Source organism: Brachionichthys hirsutus, chromosome 15 (assembly GCF_040956055.1).
Source record: "Brachionichthys hirsutus isolate HB-005 chromosome 15, CSIRO-AGI_Bhir_v1, whole genome shotgun sequence".
Classification (NCBI taxonomy): domain Eukaryota; kingdom Metazoa; phylum Chordata; class Actinopteri; order Lophiiformes; family Brachionichthyidae; genus Brachionichthys; species Brachionichthys hirsutus.
This window is the reverse complement of record NC_090911.1, coordinates 5,300,431-5,316,213: the sequence shown is the minus strand read 5'-3', so window position 1 is coordinate 5,316,213 and position 15,783 is coordinate 5,300,431. Positions and strand designations below refer to the sequence as shown.

Sequence of the window (15,783 nt, the reverse complement as noted above, 5' to 3'; positions counted from 1 at the left end):
ACAGTCAAATAGAAGAACACGGTTTTTCAGTAGATGATCTTCTGCTTGTTGCAGAATCTACCAAACAGGCTTCCTCTCACCTTAAAGCATTTACAGCGAGATGGCAGCATCAATATGTCGATCGGTAAGTCTGAGTCTGAGTCTGAGTGTAATTAAATAACTTCAGAACTATTTCCATTAGCCTTGACAACATTTTTATTTGAATACTTTGACCAAATGTTAGATCCAAGTCTGATAAACTCAGAAATAATAAACATTTTCTATTCTTATTATTTGATGCTTAATTGATCAGAGCAGTATTATGTATATGCATATATATAAAACTAAAAATAAGTAAATAAGTAGTATATTGTACTATTTATTTAGCTTGAGTCAAACTCATTATTCTGTGTACCGTAAATCTTTACTTCACCATCAAAATATGATTTGTAAAAAATAAAATAAAATATGTAGCACAGAATTATGCTAAATATACTAATTTGCTTCTCAAGTTTAATTGAAACATAAATTATTCCTGTTCTCTAATTGGCTGAGATGAGAATATAATTTCATTTTTAAAATGCAGTGTCCTTGAACACCTCCTATGAGAGATAAGTGATGGTGAGGCAGATGGCATTTCTAATTCACTCACTTCATCAGCACCAAATCATCATTTTCACAGGTGAAGGAGGGCTTTTAGCTGGGTTGCAGGTATAATTGATTCCATCGTTGCTGGATAGCATCCAGGGAGTAAAATGATCAGTCATGCAGCTCCTCTAATATGGACAATGTTAAGTGTGTGATGAACTGAATTAATCACCAGCCTGTAGCTGCTGGATGAATTATGAGTCTAATAGGGGTTAGCCAAATATGAGCAAGGATGCATAACGCTTGTTTGTAGCAAGCATTGTTTCACATGCCTCACAAGTCAAAGACAGAAAAGGACAGAAATCTACAAATTATCTAATTATCTAGACAATTTGTATTTGGGATTATACTCAATTAATAATGCCAGCATTGCAGTCTTCAATCATTAACTTTATATACTTTTAAGTTTTTATGTCAAAGTCTTTTCTTATTTCTTCTTTAGCAAATAATTTTGTAAGGACCATATCCTTTACTCCGGGGCGTGCCAGGAAGCATCAGCAACGTACAAAGAAAAAGTATACGAAGATGTGCAACATAGTCACAATAATAATAATCCTAGATATACATATATTATATACACAGTTTAGTTTTAAGATTGTGGAAAACTGCTCTCCTGAATTTGGTGAGACTTGTTAGATAGCATCACACTAGGAAGAACCTTTTACAATTTCGAGAAGATGTGGGGAACATTCAACTTCAGCTGAAGATAACAGGGATGCTTTGATCAAACTTAACTGGAAAAAAAGAGAGATTCTAATTATTCGAAAATATGTAATTTATATATGAAAATGTAAATTTTACATGTAGACGTTTTACATTTCTTTTTACTAAACCCTCACAGGTTAAACTTTTTTCATGCCAAATTTTTAGTTCACATTTTAAAACAGTAGGTGAAATTGTCAATTCATTTCCAAAACTTATGAGAATGATTCAAATTGTACATTATGTTTTTGTATGGTGAGTTACAAAATATGATTTCAGATTAAAGACTGATCTTTTTCCCATTATTTTCGTGTAATGTGGTTAAACCGCAACATTTCATGACCTTGAGACTTCATGGCGAGTTGCATTATGAAAAACTCTGTTTCGGCGCATATATTGGCGCATAATAGCATTGAACTCTACTATAATATAATATTATTATAGAGTTCACTGCGTAATAGTACAATGCACATTGTAGCGCGCAAGTGTGACCCGGATGTTATGTGTCAACGCCTCGTGTAAACCGGAAGAAGATGTCATGGAGCGGCTTGTTCAATTCAAACAGGATGCTAGGTGGCTAATTCCGAGCTAGTCCTCTGCGCACTGTGACAGCAGCGTCTGATTTCTTTGTTTTGTTATGTCGCCGGTTTCCTTGTCAAAGGAGAAACCTTAACGATCGCTGCGTGTTGTTATGGGAGATAAAGAGCTGACGCTTATAGACAGGAATATAAAATGGTAAGTTCCAGTTCCTCGAGTCAGTCATAGCTTTTAGAGCGTTTTTCAGTATATTTGGGTGCAAGTAAAACCCATTAAAACATTTGCTATGTTATTACAGTCAAAGTATCGACATAATATGTTACATGTACTTCAAATGTCAAAAGTACTCATAATGAAAGCAAACGTGTTTTAATGTTTTGGCAACAGGAAGTAAAGTTATGTAATTTAATTGTTCATGAGCAGCAATTCATGAATTCTTATGAGTCCATTATATGTTTTGTACTGTACTGTAATAAATTACTAGAATAACGCATTTAGATAGAATTATTAAGTCCAGAATGTCCAAAATTTAGTAGATTTGAACTATATAAGGCATACATGCAAAAGTTGGATTTAGACCAGAATCAATTACTTAAGTCCTGATAGTTTTGATAATCATATCGAACTTTAATGCCAACATTTACGAAATTGTAGTACTTTTTGTGTTGGATATTTTTTTACACTCTTTGTGAATTCTATTGGGCTACATAAATATTTGAATGATTAAAAATGTTGTTATTGCCACAAATCTTCCAACATATTTCCTGCAGGGTGGATGGGCATGGCTTTCTTTAAATCGTTCATCCTTGTTTCTTTCTCTCTAGTTTATTAGATGTCCTCCTGAGTCCCACTATAACATCACTTAATCTGCACTGCAATCGCATTCAGAGGATCGAGGGCCTGAACTCATCTTGGAACCTTCGGCACGTGGACCTTTCCTCCAACTGCATATCAAGTATTGAGGGTTTAACTTCCCTCACGTCCCTTAGGACTTTAAATTTATCCTGTAACTTAATTACCAAGGTTGAAGGTGAGTCTTGAGACATCATTTTATTTGAACAATGAACACTTCAGATTTATGGGTTCCCTTCATGTAATAATTCCACACTACATGGAGATTATACACTGAACTTCTGATTCATCAGAAATTGTTGGCACCTTTTTATGAACTGTAAAATCACTCAGTTGTCACTCAACATAGGTCTGAATGGCCTCGTCAACTTAACAAGATTAAACCTGTCCTACAATCAGATAAACAACCTCACTGGTGAGTTAATATCAATTGAACAGTTTTTCTACACTCACCAGAAAACGCAAGTGACTGATTCTTCAATGTTGTTCAATAGGCTTGTTGTGTCTTCATGGCTTGGAATACAAGCTGAAGCACATCTTTCTCCAAGGCAACCACATTGACAGTATTGATCACCTCCTGCAGTGCCTGCTGGGATTGCAAGGTTTAAGAGAGCTCACTCTGAGCAAGCATGACACGGACAACCCTGTGTGCAGGCCAGCAGGTATGGTATGAAACGTTCTTTTTGAGCACACTCGTAATTTGACCTTTTATTTTTGACTTTTAAAGATGGACTGTATACCTGTTAGCTGAAATGCAAAATAATAAATAAATAAAACAAAAAACTGTTCAGACACAAGGCTTTGGCATACTTGACCTGCATGTAAGATTGTCGCTGTATGTATGTATTTCTTTTATATTTGTCTTTCTAATTTTGCATGTATTTCCAGTACTGATCATGCTTGTAATAATTTGCTTGGGCATGTCTAATCTAATGTGATATATAATTTATTATATGTTATACAACAGTCCGATATAAAAATGTACTTTTCTGAAGCTTTTCCTAATGATTTTTTTTGCTTGCTATTTTAGAGATGTGTTGAGTAACCACTTTCACCATTTCTGGAGCTTTGTGTTTTGTTATTCTTTCCAAATGTATACAAAGCAGGTAGAACAAATATTACATTCAGTGCATCTCTCGGTTTAGTGGTTTACAATTCAACAGCACCACAAAGCACAGCCTCTAATTCCCTGTTTTCTTTATGCTGTGCACTCGGGGTAAGGACAGCCAGCCAAGCCACAAGTTGTACAACACTGTTTACGCTGTTTGGACAAATCACATGGTTTGAGCTATTTGGTTGGATAAATTAATTTTAATTTGTTCGCATGGTGTGGATCTGCTAGTCATTGAGGATGTGTGAAGTATTAAAGTATGGTGTGGACACTATACGGTTATAAGGGTCTTCCTTTCCTTTAGCAGCTGTAAACTGTATGTAGTTTAAATCCTTGAACACAAACTTGAGGGCAAATCCTTCTTACAACCCTTTATGCCAACATGTACACATACACTCATGTTTGCTGTGCACAGATCTCATGTGCGCCACATGAATAGTGCATATGAAGATAGCACATACATGTCATTCAGATATAGAGTATTTAATTGTCTTTATCCAGATCACAACCTTCAATATGTTTATGAGTGTGTCTGTCTTGCTGCAGGCTACAGGGACTTTGTTCTGCAGTGTTTGCCGCAGATCTCTGTTCTGGATGGGCTGGACAAGCTGGGAAAACCATCACATGGGGAAGAGAATCCCTGTGACGTCCCTGGACTGGAGGACTACGTGGACCTCTTGTTCTCCTCAGATATCAGTCACAATGAGGCGGTAATTTTTCATGTCACACCACCGTTAGGATATTACATTTTATTAGGGACCATTTTTTATTTCATTGTATACAATTAACGCTTTTTTTTTCTTGGCAGAAAATGTTCAACATTAACTTACAACAACAAAATAGGACATGGGACACATGAAAGAGGCTTGAATGTCAAATAGATGCTACATATAACATATTACACAACTTAATATTTTAAATATGATATTTTTGTGATGTGAAGGAAGTATTCCAATTAATTTTAATTTGTACAATCGAAGTAAATACTTTCTATCCCTATCTACTGTGTATATAAGCGTATAGAAAACATGATCACTCACATAGTAACACTTATTATACTTACTATAACAAGCGCCCTAATCCAAAATACTTGTAGCATTGAGGGGAACTCGGTAATGTAAGTTAGTGGATGTATTTAAAGTGATTTACTTCAGAATGGAACTTTCAACGATGTTTTTCTACATATAGTATGTACCTTGATTTGCACTTGCTAAGCGTGCATAAGAAAAATGACTGACTGGATGCATTGGGAAGACTTAATGAAAAAAACGCTCTTACTGTGATGTGAGTGAAAGTGTTGATCATTGAATCACTGCCACACCAGCCAGTAGCATATTTCTAGTGTTTACTTAATTGCTGCATCATTATTTATCTCTGAGGACTTATACAAGGTTTTTAAAAAATGCTAAATGTGATTTTATTTTTTTGTAAATCATTTCATTAGATGGTTTTACCCACAGTAGAAACACAGAGATAGGAAGATGGTGTCCCAGTGAAATGGAATACATCTCATTTGAGTTTCCTTCACAGGTTAGAGAAGACGTCCCTCTCCCCACACCTCGCATTGATGAAGTGCTGACCCAGTTCCGTCACCGGATTGCCTCCGAAGCAATTACAGATCGAGTCTTGCAACCAGTTAGTTCCACTGCAGATGATCCAGCAGGCCCTGTTAATGAAGAGCGCATCAGGAAACTTGAGCACCAGGTGTCCCGGCTCATCCAGCAGGTCGCTATTTAAGACTGCTGACAGCCATTAACCCGTTTATTTAGAAGTGCTGATGTGGGTTTTGGTATATATTTACAGTTGGGAGAGAAAATTCTTCTTTACTGCTCCTTTTGATTAAGACATAACCTAAATTTACAGCTTGTGGTATGTAAGCTGTCAAAGCTTTTATATTGCACCTTATTTATTTATTTTTACTTTTTAAGCATATGTCGTAGTCTTAACATTCAAATTACATAAAGGTTGTTTTCTATGTTCCAAAACAAGTTGATCAAATATTCCAATATTTGACTCATTTAGTTTGTGTTTATCCAAATCATCGCTTAGATATTTTTGCATACTATTTTTATGAATATTTCTGCGATATTTACTCAGGCTCCTGCAGGTGATAAATCCAGCAGCTCCATTCATTCTGTTGTGACGGTACGGAAAGCTAAGAGGGACACAGATCGTACGTCAGAGAGTGAGTATGACAGCGGGAAGGAAAACAGGAGACAATCTCGGATCCCAAAACCTCGGAACAGTTTGACTTCGCGGATGTCACCCAAGGATACCAGGGGTCGTAGGTCAGACAGGTATGTTACTGAAAATCTCTGCTCTAAAAACATGCTTACACTATAAAATACTCAGATAATTTGTTATACTATCCTGGATACATGTATCTTTCCTGAGTTTTTGTTGTCTAACTACCACCACTCTTGTGTAATGAAAATCACATTCAAACACTCAACATAGTTTGTCACAAAAGCGTTAGAAATGTTGTAATTTACTGAATATGTCCGAACATATGCTGGATATTTTAACTTTGTTCAGCTTGCAGCAGCTTGAACTCTAGCTCTCTTGATAAAGTAAATCATATTATTGCTCAGGTGGTAATTTTTCTCCAAGTGAGGGTTTTAACTTTCTTCCTCTGTTAGAAATCATTTGACTCCCATGATTGATGACCGTACTGACCCCCTCATATTACTTCATCAGCCACTGATGACATGTGCTTAGTATTCACTCATTTGTCTTAGTCAGCTTCCAACTATCCTCATGAAAATTAAAGTGATTTTACGATACTAATTTCAGTTATTTAAACTTTGACTGCGTATAAAAGATGGAAAATTCATCCACTTTGACCTTCACAGAGCCAGACAGTAGCTAGAGAGCTACTTATAATCAACTCTACAGCTGGATCAATACCTCGGATGTTTTATTTTTTTTGTCTGTAGTGATCAGGAAAATCAAAGGAGTTCAAAGTCAGCTGTGGGAGCCAGGAGGAAGGCTTGTGGTGCGGGAAGTAGAAATGCATCAGAGAAAACAAGAAGGGTTCCTTCCAGAGCTGTGAAGACATCAGGCGATGTGAAGCCCAAATCCAGAGAGGAGGAGGAAACCTACAGGGTACTACTATGAATAGTTCACCTGCTCACTGAATATAGACTTCTATTTTTTTATCAAATACATGTAATACGAAAAGGTTATGTTCCCGTACGAGTGTGGATCAAATCTCCCTGAAATCGCACTTTAATTTCTATTTTATTTTGTTTTCAGATTGTCTACACCGTAGCTTGGGATTTGAGTTTAATGAATTTCCAGGTCTGTCTTACATGAAAAAAGAAGAGGAAAATTGCATTTGTGATTGCCTGGTTTTTTTAACAGTTGAAAATGGAGTGCTTTTCATGTCACATGGAGAAGACATCCATTAATGATTTTGTGAGGCCATACTGGGCAGAACATGCTTGATGCGTGATAGTGCTATTCTTTTTTTCTTTCTATTTTTGGTTTATTGTAATTGAGAGAAGGGAGATAATTCTGCTAAATGTCTGAATCCACACTCCTACATATACTTGCTTTCTGTCCTGAAATCCTGGATGGTTTTAAAGAAAATGCAGGAATATCACAAATAAACAGATGCTGGTCTGATGTGAAAGCCCCAAATGTAAGGCCTGTGTGGTTAAGGAATCCAAATAGATAAAGATATTTAACATATCTGACATCTTCCACAATCTGTTGGAATTTTTTTTATTATATTCTAGATAATCAAGTTATTTCTGCTCATATGTTAATCTCGTCTGTATGTTTATGAAGAAGTATGAACATTTTATTCTGACAGTTTTGTGATGGAAAATGCATTAAAAGAAAGTATGAACAAAAAAATCAAGCTCAACCAAGGACAGAAATAAAATCAGATACCCCCATTTGCAAAACAAAGATGAAATGAAAACAAAATATAATTCTTTCATTGTTTTTGTGATCCTGTAATTCTAATCGGTGTGTCAACAAATGTTATAAGGAGTGCACCATTTTTCTCTCATATTTAAATCAGTATTTACCCTGGCTTCCACTCAATCTCCATTTGGGCATTTTGCCATTCTTAATAGCCATTAAAAAAAACATTAGTTAATGTAGCCTCAAGCAGATAAAAACTGGGCAACCGAGTTCGAGTAAACACATTTACAAGCTTGAATTTTGAATTTTGTTTTCATTTTCTGGCTTGTACTGCTCAGACCACACTGATGTTGCCTCAAACGACATCACTTCAGGCCTTTTATCAGACTCTGCTCAGTATCATCTGAAGCCATATTCTTTTGCTCTCCCCAGGAGCGGTAAACAGACTTTGATGTATGTAGTTAAAAGAGTTCCTTCATTCTTCACAAAACTTACCGATACTTAAAACATAAACTTTCAAAACAGTCAGGATTGTTTTGTTTTATGACTGATCATTTAATTTTGTGTGTGTGTGTGGTGCAGACTATAGTGGAAGAACGTGACCAGGAAAGGGAGAGGCGCTGGAAGGCAGAGCAGGCTGTGAGGAAACTAACAGAGGATCTGAAATGCTTGCAGACAAAGGTCAGCGAGGAAAAAGACCTGCAGAGCATGGCCCTGCACACCACTGACCGGTAGGAGGGAAAACTAGATGGACACATTCACACAAGCGCCCACGTGAATTGGTACATTAGGTACCAATGCAGAAATAATGATGGAAAGGGATAATTGAACTCCTTAGTGGATTTTTGTTGTTCACTTTTTAATGGATTCTCATCCATTTCCACCCCCTTCATCCTTTGTATTGGCTTTCCTGAGGAGGACCTGCTGTCTGTCTCATATGTGAACAATTAGTATTCAGCCCACCATTAAAAGTATTCGCTATCATTTCACACGTAGCCTCCGGGGATGAAATCAAGCACACACTTTGGCTCCATTAATCCCAAGCCCTAAAGTATGCCTGCAATTTTTTGTCATAATATTGCTATAAAGAATAAATATCACTAGCCTTTGCAGCTACCATGCTCATATGCCTTATATTAAAATTCCAGTGGCTATAATAATCCATTATTAAATATTCTTATCTCTTCCCCTACACCCACATGAGACAATTTGGCCTTTGCAGTCCACAGATAGTCGTGCACAATTGTTTGTTGTGCAGTTGTTTCAGTTGGATCGCACATTGCTCAGATGAATCTGCATAATGGATGTAATTAGAGGAGAGGTGATAAGCATATTTCAGGAGTGTTACATGAATCCATCATCGCTGTAACGATGCTGCTGTTGTTGACTCGTAAAATCATTAGACAGATTGAAAAACGAGTCATTGTATCAAATGAAACAGATGATTGCTGTTGGTAGTCATAGTTTTGTAGTCATGCTCTGTGCTGCACTGTGCATGCACACACACAAACACGCATATGTATCAGATTGGGTTTCTTCCAGCATTTCCACATTTTAACAGTGGTAGATGGTGACATTGTTATTATTACTTTTCACAATCCAGACTGAAGGAGTTGCTGCTAAAGGAGCGATCGGGGTGCGCTGAACTGCAGACTCGTGTTGATGAGCTGCAGGGGAGGTGCCAGTCCCTAAACCAGCAGCTAGAGCATGTCCGAAGCAGTGAAGAGCAACACAAAGCGGCTCTGCACAGACTAGAAGAGAGCAGCTCTCAGGGAGCAGCACTCAGGGCTCGCCGACAGACTGAGGAGGTACAGTAGATCGTTTAATATGCCTACAGGAAGTTGAAAACCTGATCCGATAATGAAACATTGGAATTGAAATATTAGTATTTTGAAAATGTATCAGTACTGAAGCAAATATTTTTCACTGAAATTTCAACTGAAACATGAGAACACATATTAATGAGAAATGTCACTCTGCTCAGGAGCTGCTGAATAAACACGAATGTACGCTCACACCTAGCATAAAGCTAGCATGACTTCACCTGAAGCTACCAAAACACACGAGTCTCATTCAACGGTTTCATGTTGAACTGTGTTTTAACACATCTGGTGATATAAGCGCTCCAGTAGTTAGCTAATGTTCACTATTGCCAGCTATCATAGCTAACAATTGTTCAGAACGAATAATACAGACAGATGAGAGGATTTAGAAGACAGAATCATTTATCCAACCGTCCAGATGGGAATAAGATGTGTGTCGCCCTTCCTCAGATGAAGCATCGCCAGGAGTTTGAGAATAAGGCAGTGGCTTTGAAGAGAGAGCTGGACATCCAGAGGGCCTCAGTGCGTCAGCACAAAGACAGACTTCAGCAGTTGCATGAACTACTGGCAACCAGGGAGCAAGAGCACAGGTACAGCTGAACTTCTTCCTGCGAGTGATGTGCTCCTTTACAGACGCAGCATTTATCCTGTGTCCCTGAAGTGCATCTCAAATGATTAACCAGGTCAAACACAAAGAGAAAATATCACACAAACAGTGCTGAGAGGATGTTCACTGAATGATTAACCGCCACAGCTGAAGCCTCATATTCGTTTTACATAAAGGCTTCAAAACAGTTTTGCATTGAAAATGTGGATTTTGTCCATTCGCATGCATCGAAAAGACTTCAGTAATGGTTGAATGCTCAGCATGAATAATGACTACGGGAAGAAACCATGGACCTTTTTCAAAACGCTCTGAAGCACATGGTCTAAACACCATGAATCGCTAAATGGCACGTTGCAGAGTGCAACATGCAAAGGGTTTGTATGTAGTCACTCAATTATTCATAGACGTGTGTAGGCCATAACAGACATTGATTAAACCAATCAAAAGTGTCATTCTCCATTCGCTGTAAATGTCAGGCGTCTCTGCACCATGGGACTTTGTGATTTAAAAAAACTCCAAGCATCTAATTGAAATAATAAAAACATTGTCTCCCCGTCTTTTGTTCGATAAATGTACGTGTCTGTGTGTATGAGAAGTGTAGTTGTGGTTCTGTACCGACAAGGTCATGACAATGATCATTCTGATTTACGGTAGATGTAAGCTGGAAAAATAATACTTTATCAATAAGGAAAATATGATATATTTCCTGACATGCCAGAAGGATCGAGCAATCTACATTCAAAAGTGATACCGTGTCAGCCACCTCCTGTTACGTCCAGCGTCACTGGGAGCGGCGCCGTAAAATGTCCTCGTACGTGTGAAACTGTAAATTGGAGAAATGTACAGTTTCACACCTGCATTAAATTTCATTGTAAGTGGTATTAAAAAGGTCTTAAAGTCTTATATTTTACCTGGACAATCCTGGAGGTTCCTCATACAAAGTCTGAAGTGTGGCGATGCATCGGTCAAATTCAAGTTCACCATACTTGTTTTTATTATTTTGCAGAAAACAGCTGGACATGCAGTGCCAGCCTGGTGGGCCAGATTTCTGTGAAGCGGTGGTGAAAGAAGTTGCATCAGCGGAACAAAAACATGCCATGAGGGAAGCAGCACTGCAGGAAAAACTGGAAGAGGGACGGAAACAGTACGCTGCCCTGGAAGACGAGTTTCGCGTGGCGCTAACAATTGAAGCTGCCCGATTCTCAGAGGTCTGCTAAACATGAACAGCTGCCATACAGATGGCCTGGAATCACTGAAGTGCTTCCCTAAATTGTACAAATTATTATTGTAAACAGTGAAAAGGGAAGTAATTGAACTTTAATTGAACCCAGAATTTGATGGACTGAATCATTTCTCTGGATATGTATGTGTCATTACAACTGCAGGAAAGTTCTAAAAGAGGATTGGATTTGAATCAATTTGAACTTTCTTGTAATGGTTACAGGTTTTGTTCAACATTCGCCCAAAATGTAATGTAATATCTTGACTGCTACCATTTGCACAATTTTCTACTCAGTTTCTTATCTTTTTGGAAGATGTCTTTTGCCATTCACTTGTAAAATCTATATTTTCTTTATATAAACTTTAGTCACTCTTTCATGCTATGTTATTTGATGGAATGTATCCCAGAGTTCACTGTGTTCAGCTCCTGGGCGTCTCGTTCACATTTCGCATCCGCTCTGCTTCTGTAGGTAAAGGACGATTGTGATCAGATGACTGCAGAACTGTTGGGGCTCAAGGCGACCCTCGCCCAGTCTCAGCAGATGGAGAAGAAATCCGGCTCTCTGGTGCGGGAGCTCACGGCCATGGTCAAAGAACAGAAAAATCGCATCTCTGAACTCATCAAAGCCAAGAGAGCTGCTGTCACAGAGCTGAAGGTACATGCCAAAGGATCTCATTGTTTTCTCACAGCATTAATTAAAAGATGTGTGTGTGTGTGTGTGTGTGTGTGTGTGCGTGCGTGTTTGTGTGCATGTACATTGTCGATGAAAAAGAACTGAGCCCTGAGGGCACATTTTTGAAACGCATGAATACTGAATGACTCCTGCGGCTTTTCCTCCTGCTAGTGTTGCAGATGGCTGTTTTTCATTTCCATCATCGCATTGTGTCTTTGCCAGGGCCGTCTGCACTCCTCGGAAGCAAAGGTGGAACAGGACCAGCGTGTTGCTCTGAAGCTTGAGTTGCTCAGAAAAGAAAAGGCACAAATGTTTTCTCAGCTCACAGCTCAGGAGTCCGTGATAGATGGCCTTAGGGCAGAAAGAAGGATCTGGGGCCAAGAGCTCGCTCAGCAAGGTGGGAGACGTCTGGAGGGCACTGAGTTAGCCTCATGGTGCAAGACAAACATCACCTTATCATTCAATGCTAAGACTTTTCTGTAGACACTCTCACTCCAGTCTGTGGATGGACAAAGTGAAAGTCATAATGTTTAGGAGATTTATTTCGTACATTTAGTACAAATGAGACATTAACTGTTTGTATCAGGTAAGGTCTGCCATCTTGTGGTTAAATGGGGGAAACACGTCAGGCCACACAGAATACCAAAAACGACTGAAATGCTTTGTAGAGGGAATAAAAACAACACAAAACGTTTTAAATACACCAACACACAAAGAAAAATGAAGTAATAACACTCTAACATTGTATTTTTTAAATTGTTAAGGTCATGACTGCTAACCTGTGTGATACAAAATGTGTATTTTGATGCGTTTTTCCTTGTAAGGAGTGTCCCTGGCTCAAGATCGTGGACGCTTGGAGGCCAGAATAGAGGTGTTGGGCACTGAGCTGGAAACTCTAAAGAAGCAGAATGAGAGGGACAATGATGCCCTTAAAATCAAAGCCAAAATCATCGATGACCAGACAGAGACCATCCGCAAACTCAAAGAGGTGGTAGAATACTTTGATACTACTTGAAAATTGTAACATGATACTAGAACCAAAGAGTGCATTTTACCATGAGCAATATTTTTGAGTTGTCAATGTGTATTTATGTATTTACATGAGTATGCCTTCTTTCTCTCCTCCGCTGTCCTGCTGTTGAAGACTTTGCAGGAGCGTGACGATCGGATCCGCAGGCTGCGAGAGGAGGCAGCTCAGGCCCAGAGGAGGCTCCAGCAGCAGCACGAGGATGAAACGGCTCAGCAGACCGAGCTCAGAGAGCAGCTGCAGCATCTAAGTCTGCGCAAGGAGGAGTTGAAACAGCAGCTGGAGGAGAAGGAGGCAGAGCTTGAGGAGGTGAAACAAGTTTACAGGCAAGTGTCCATCACAATTATATGAACACACACACATGCTAAAAATGGTCTGCCTTTTTGTCATGATTGTAATTTACAACAGCATTTTTGTACTATTACTAAATAGTAAAATTAAATCTAAGGAAGGAAAAATTACATTTTATAAGTCGCCATACTGTTTATAGTGTAGCCAAATATACAAATGGGTGTTTGACAGCGCTCACTTATGATTTTTAGAATGAATAATTTTTCCATCATATTCATTTTTTTCCTCTTATCTATATCTATTCTTTTTATAAGTGCTTCACGCAAGAAGTGGCAGGAGAAGGCAGAGCTGCTCACTCAACTGGAGAGCCAGGTGAAACGAATGAAGGAGAACTTTGAAGTTAAGGAATGTTTGCTGCTTGAAGAAAGAGATCAAGCAACGGAAGCACACAAGTATGATGCATATCAAATCAGTTCTCCATTTTATCTGGTTAACAAATCCTGCTTGTATAACCAAAATGTGTACAGTGGTGGAGTGATTACCCTGGAAATCAGTATGTCACAAGTCCCTCATATTGCACATGCCCGTTGTATCAAAGGCAGCTACTTTACGTCAGCATTTTCCTTTATATTATATGTACAACATTGTGGTTTATTTGTTGTCTTGCAGAGCTGCTGTAGATAAGCTCCACTGTGTGGATGATGCATTCCGTAGGCAGCTAGAGTCTGTCCAGACGGCACATCAAGCTGACCTGCTTCGACTGGCAAATGAAAAGCAGAAACGGATCGAACAAGCCAATCAGAAGGTAAGATTTTCCTCATGACTCGAGTGAAAGGTTCTCTGTGAGTGTGAAAAATCTGCCCAAAAGCAAAGTAAGCTTTTGCTCCAAGAGTGTTAGGAATAAGTCTACATGGGAAGTATCATATATGCCTTTGTTCACTGCACCACATACAGAAGGACCTGCAGACAGAGACAGAAAGAGGGACAAACGGAGGGAGAGAGAGCACAAGACTACGTAGAAGAGAGAGGGATTACTGGCAGGAGGAGCTCAGTATGTCCTAGGAGGTTACGCCACCAGTGTTGGTCTATGACAGCATATTGATTATTATATTGATTAACTATAAGCTTTGTTAAAAAGAAAAATCTTCAATCTATTCTTGAACATAGAGATGGTGTCTGCCTCACGAACCACATCAGGGAGCTGATTCCACAATAAAGGGGAATCGGCAAACAAAGGAAACGTGCATTAAATAGTGAAAGAATTGACTGTTTTCTGCAGCTGAGGATTCTGTGTTTCTGTGTCTGACTTCAGGTTTATGAAGTGGAAGAGGAGATGCGTCAACTCCTCGAGGAGGCAGAAACTAACAAGAGAACCGTGGAAGAGAAGATGAAGCGTCTAACTAGTGTCCTAAAAGACTTTTGAGATATGACATTTTACTTTTTGCTATTATGGCAATGTAATAATTTGAAGCTAGAGGATAGTTTAGAAATATATTAAGTAGTTTCTATTTTTATGACATTGTTCTATTTTAATATATGACTATTCAACAAATAAAATTTGTAGCACATTTAAGCAGTACAATGTCAACTGAATTCAAGATTTTAAAAGTTAATAAAAAAAAATAAAAATATGCTAAAACCATAACAAAACTAGAAAAGCTATTTGAGAGCGCAGACCTCCACCAAGCACCTCGGACCCCATTGTGATTTACACCAAAAATAATGGCCCTACATTTATTTTATCTCTATTTTTAGATTTCTTAACCATTAAAACAAACCTTTAGCAATTTGAACTTCCTTTGTGGATGAATAAGAGAGAGATTACTGAAAGTGTCCAGAAATAAAATCATTTTGTTTATTGAAAATTTACCCCGATTTCAACTGGATCTGTTTCCTCAGGTATTAGATTGGTGATTGGTGACTGCAGGGTAGAGCAGCCATCCTGGTGTTTCATAAGTTCTCTGACTGATTAAACTGCTTCTCCGCTTGATGCTGGGAAGTCACCAAAATGTGAAACAATCAAGTTGCAAGTTGTCTTGCTCAAAAAGGTACACACATGTTTCAATATTTGATTACAGAACTACGTAAACTACGCAGGATTGACCAGAGTGATTAATTTAGCAGTTTTCTGGTTGGTAATGACCCAAAACCACCAAATATTAGTGTAGAAACATGGGGAAAGCATTTTTTCACAATATGTCCGCTTTAAGTTTAATAAGTTGGTCAAAAATTAAGAATGTCAAAACATTATGAGCTTATTTGAACTATAAGAGTATGGTAATTTCTTATCATTTGGCTCTTTGCTGTAAAAATGTGACTTTGCACCTCATAAATGTGCATGATCGGACTTTAACACACCATGAATATTTTATAATGTACTTGTTTTATATGTCTTTTACATGCTTCCACATAGTACTCGTTGTTTGTTTTATGACTTT

At 38.3% G+C, this 15,783-nt stretch overlaps 1 protein-coding gene across 1 annotated transcript; it reads left to right on the top strand.

Annotated features, from left to right (window-relative positions):
• Window positions 1–2,020: 2,020 nt before the first annotated feature.
• On the top strand, window positions 2,021–14,768 carry lrrcc1 (leucine rich repeat and coiled-coil centrosomal protein 1). The gene is made up of 19 exons (XM_068749094.1): window positions 2,021–2,064; window positions 2,691–2,896; window positions 3,068–3,133; window positions 3,213–3,380; window positions 4,376–4,539; window positions 5,360–5,554; window positions 5,927–6,126; window positions 6,766–6,934; window positions 8,285–8,433; window positions 9,306–9,510; window positions 9,976–10,115; window positions 11,139–11,340; window positions 11,824–12,009; window positions 12,250–12,424; window positions 12,852–13,015; window positions 13,172–13,380; window positions 13,660–13,797; window positions 14,015–14,150; window positions 14,658–14,768. Exons 1-19 carry the CDS (start codon window positions 2,021–2,023, stop codon window positions 14,766–14,768), a joined length of 3,027 nt encoding a protein of 1,008 aa, XP_068605195.1.
• The last annotated feature ends 1,015 nt before the right edge of the window (window positions 14,769–15,783 follow it).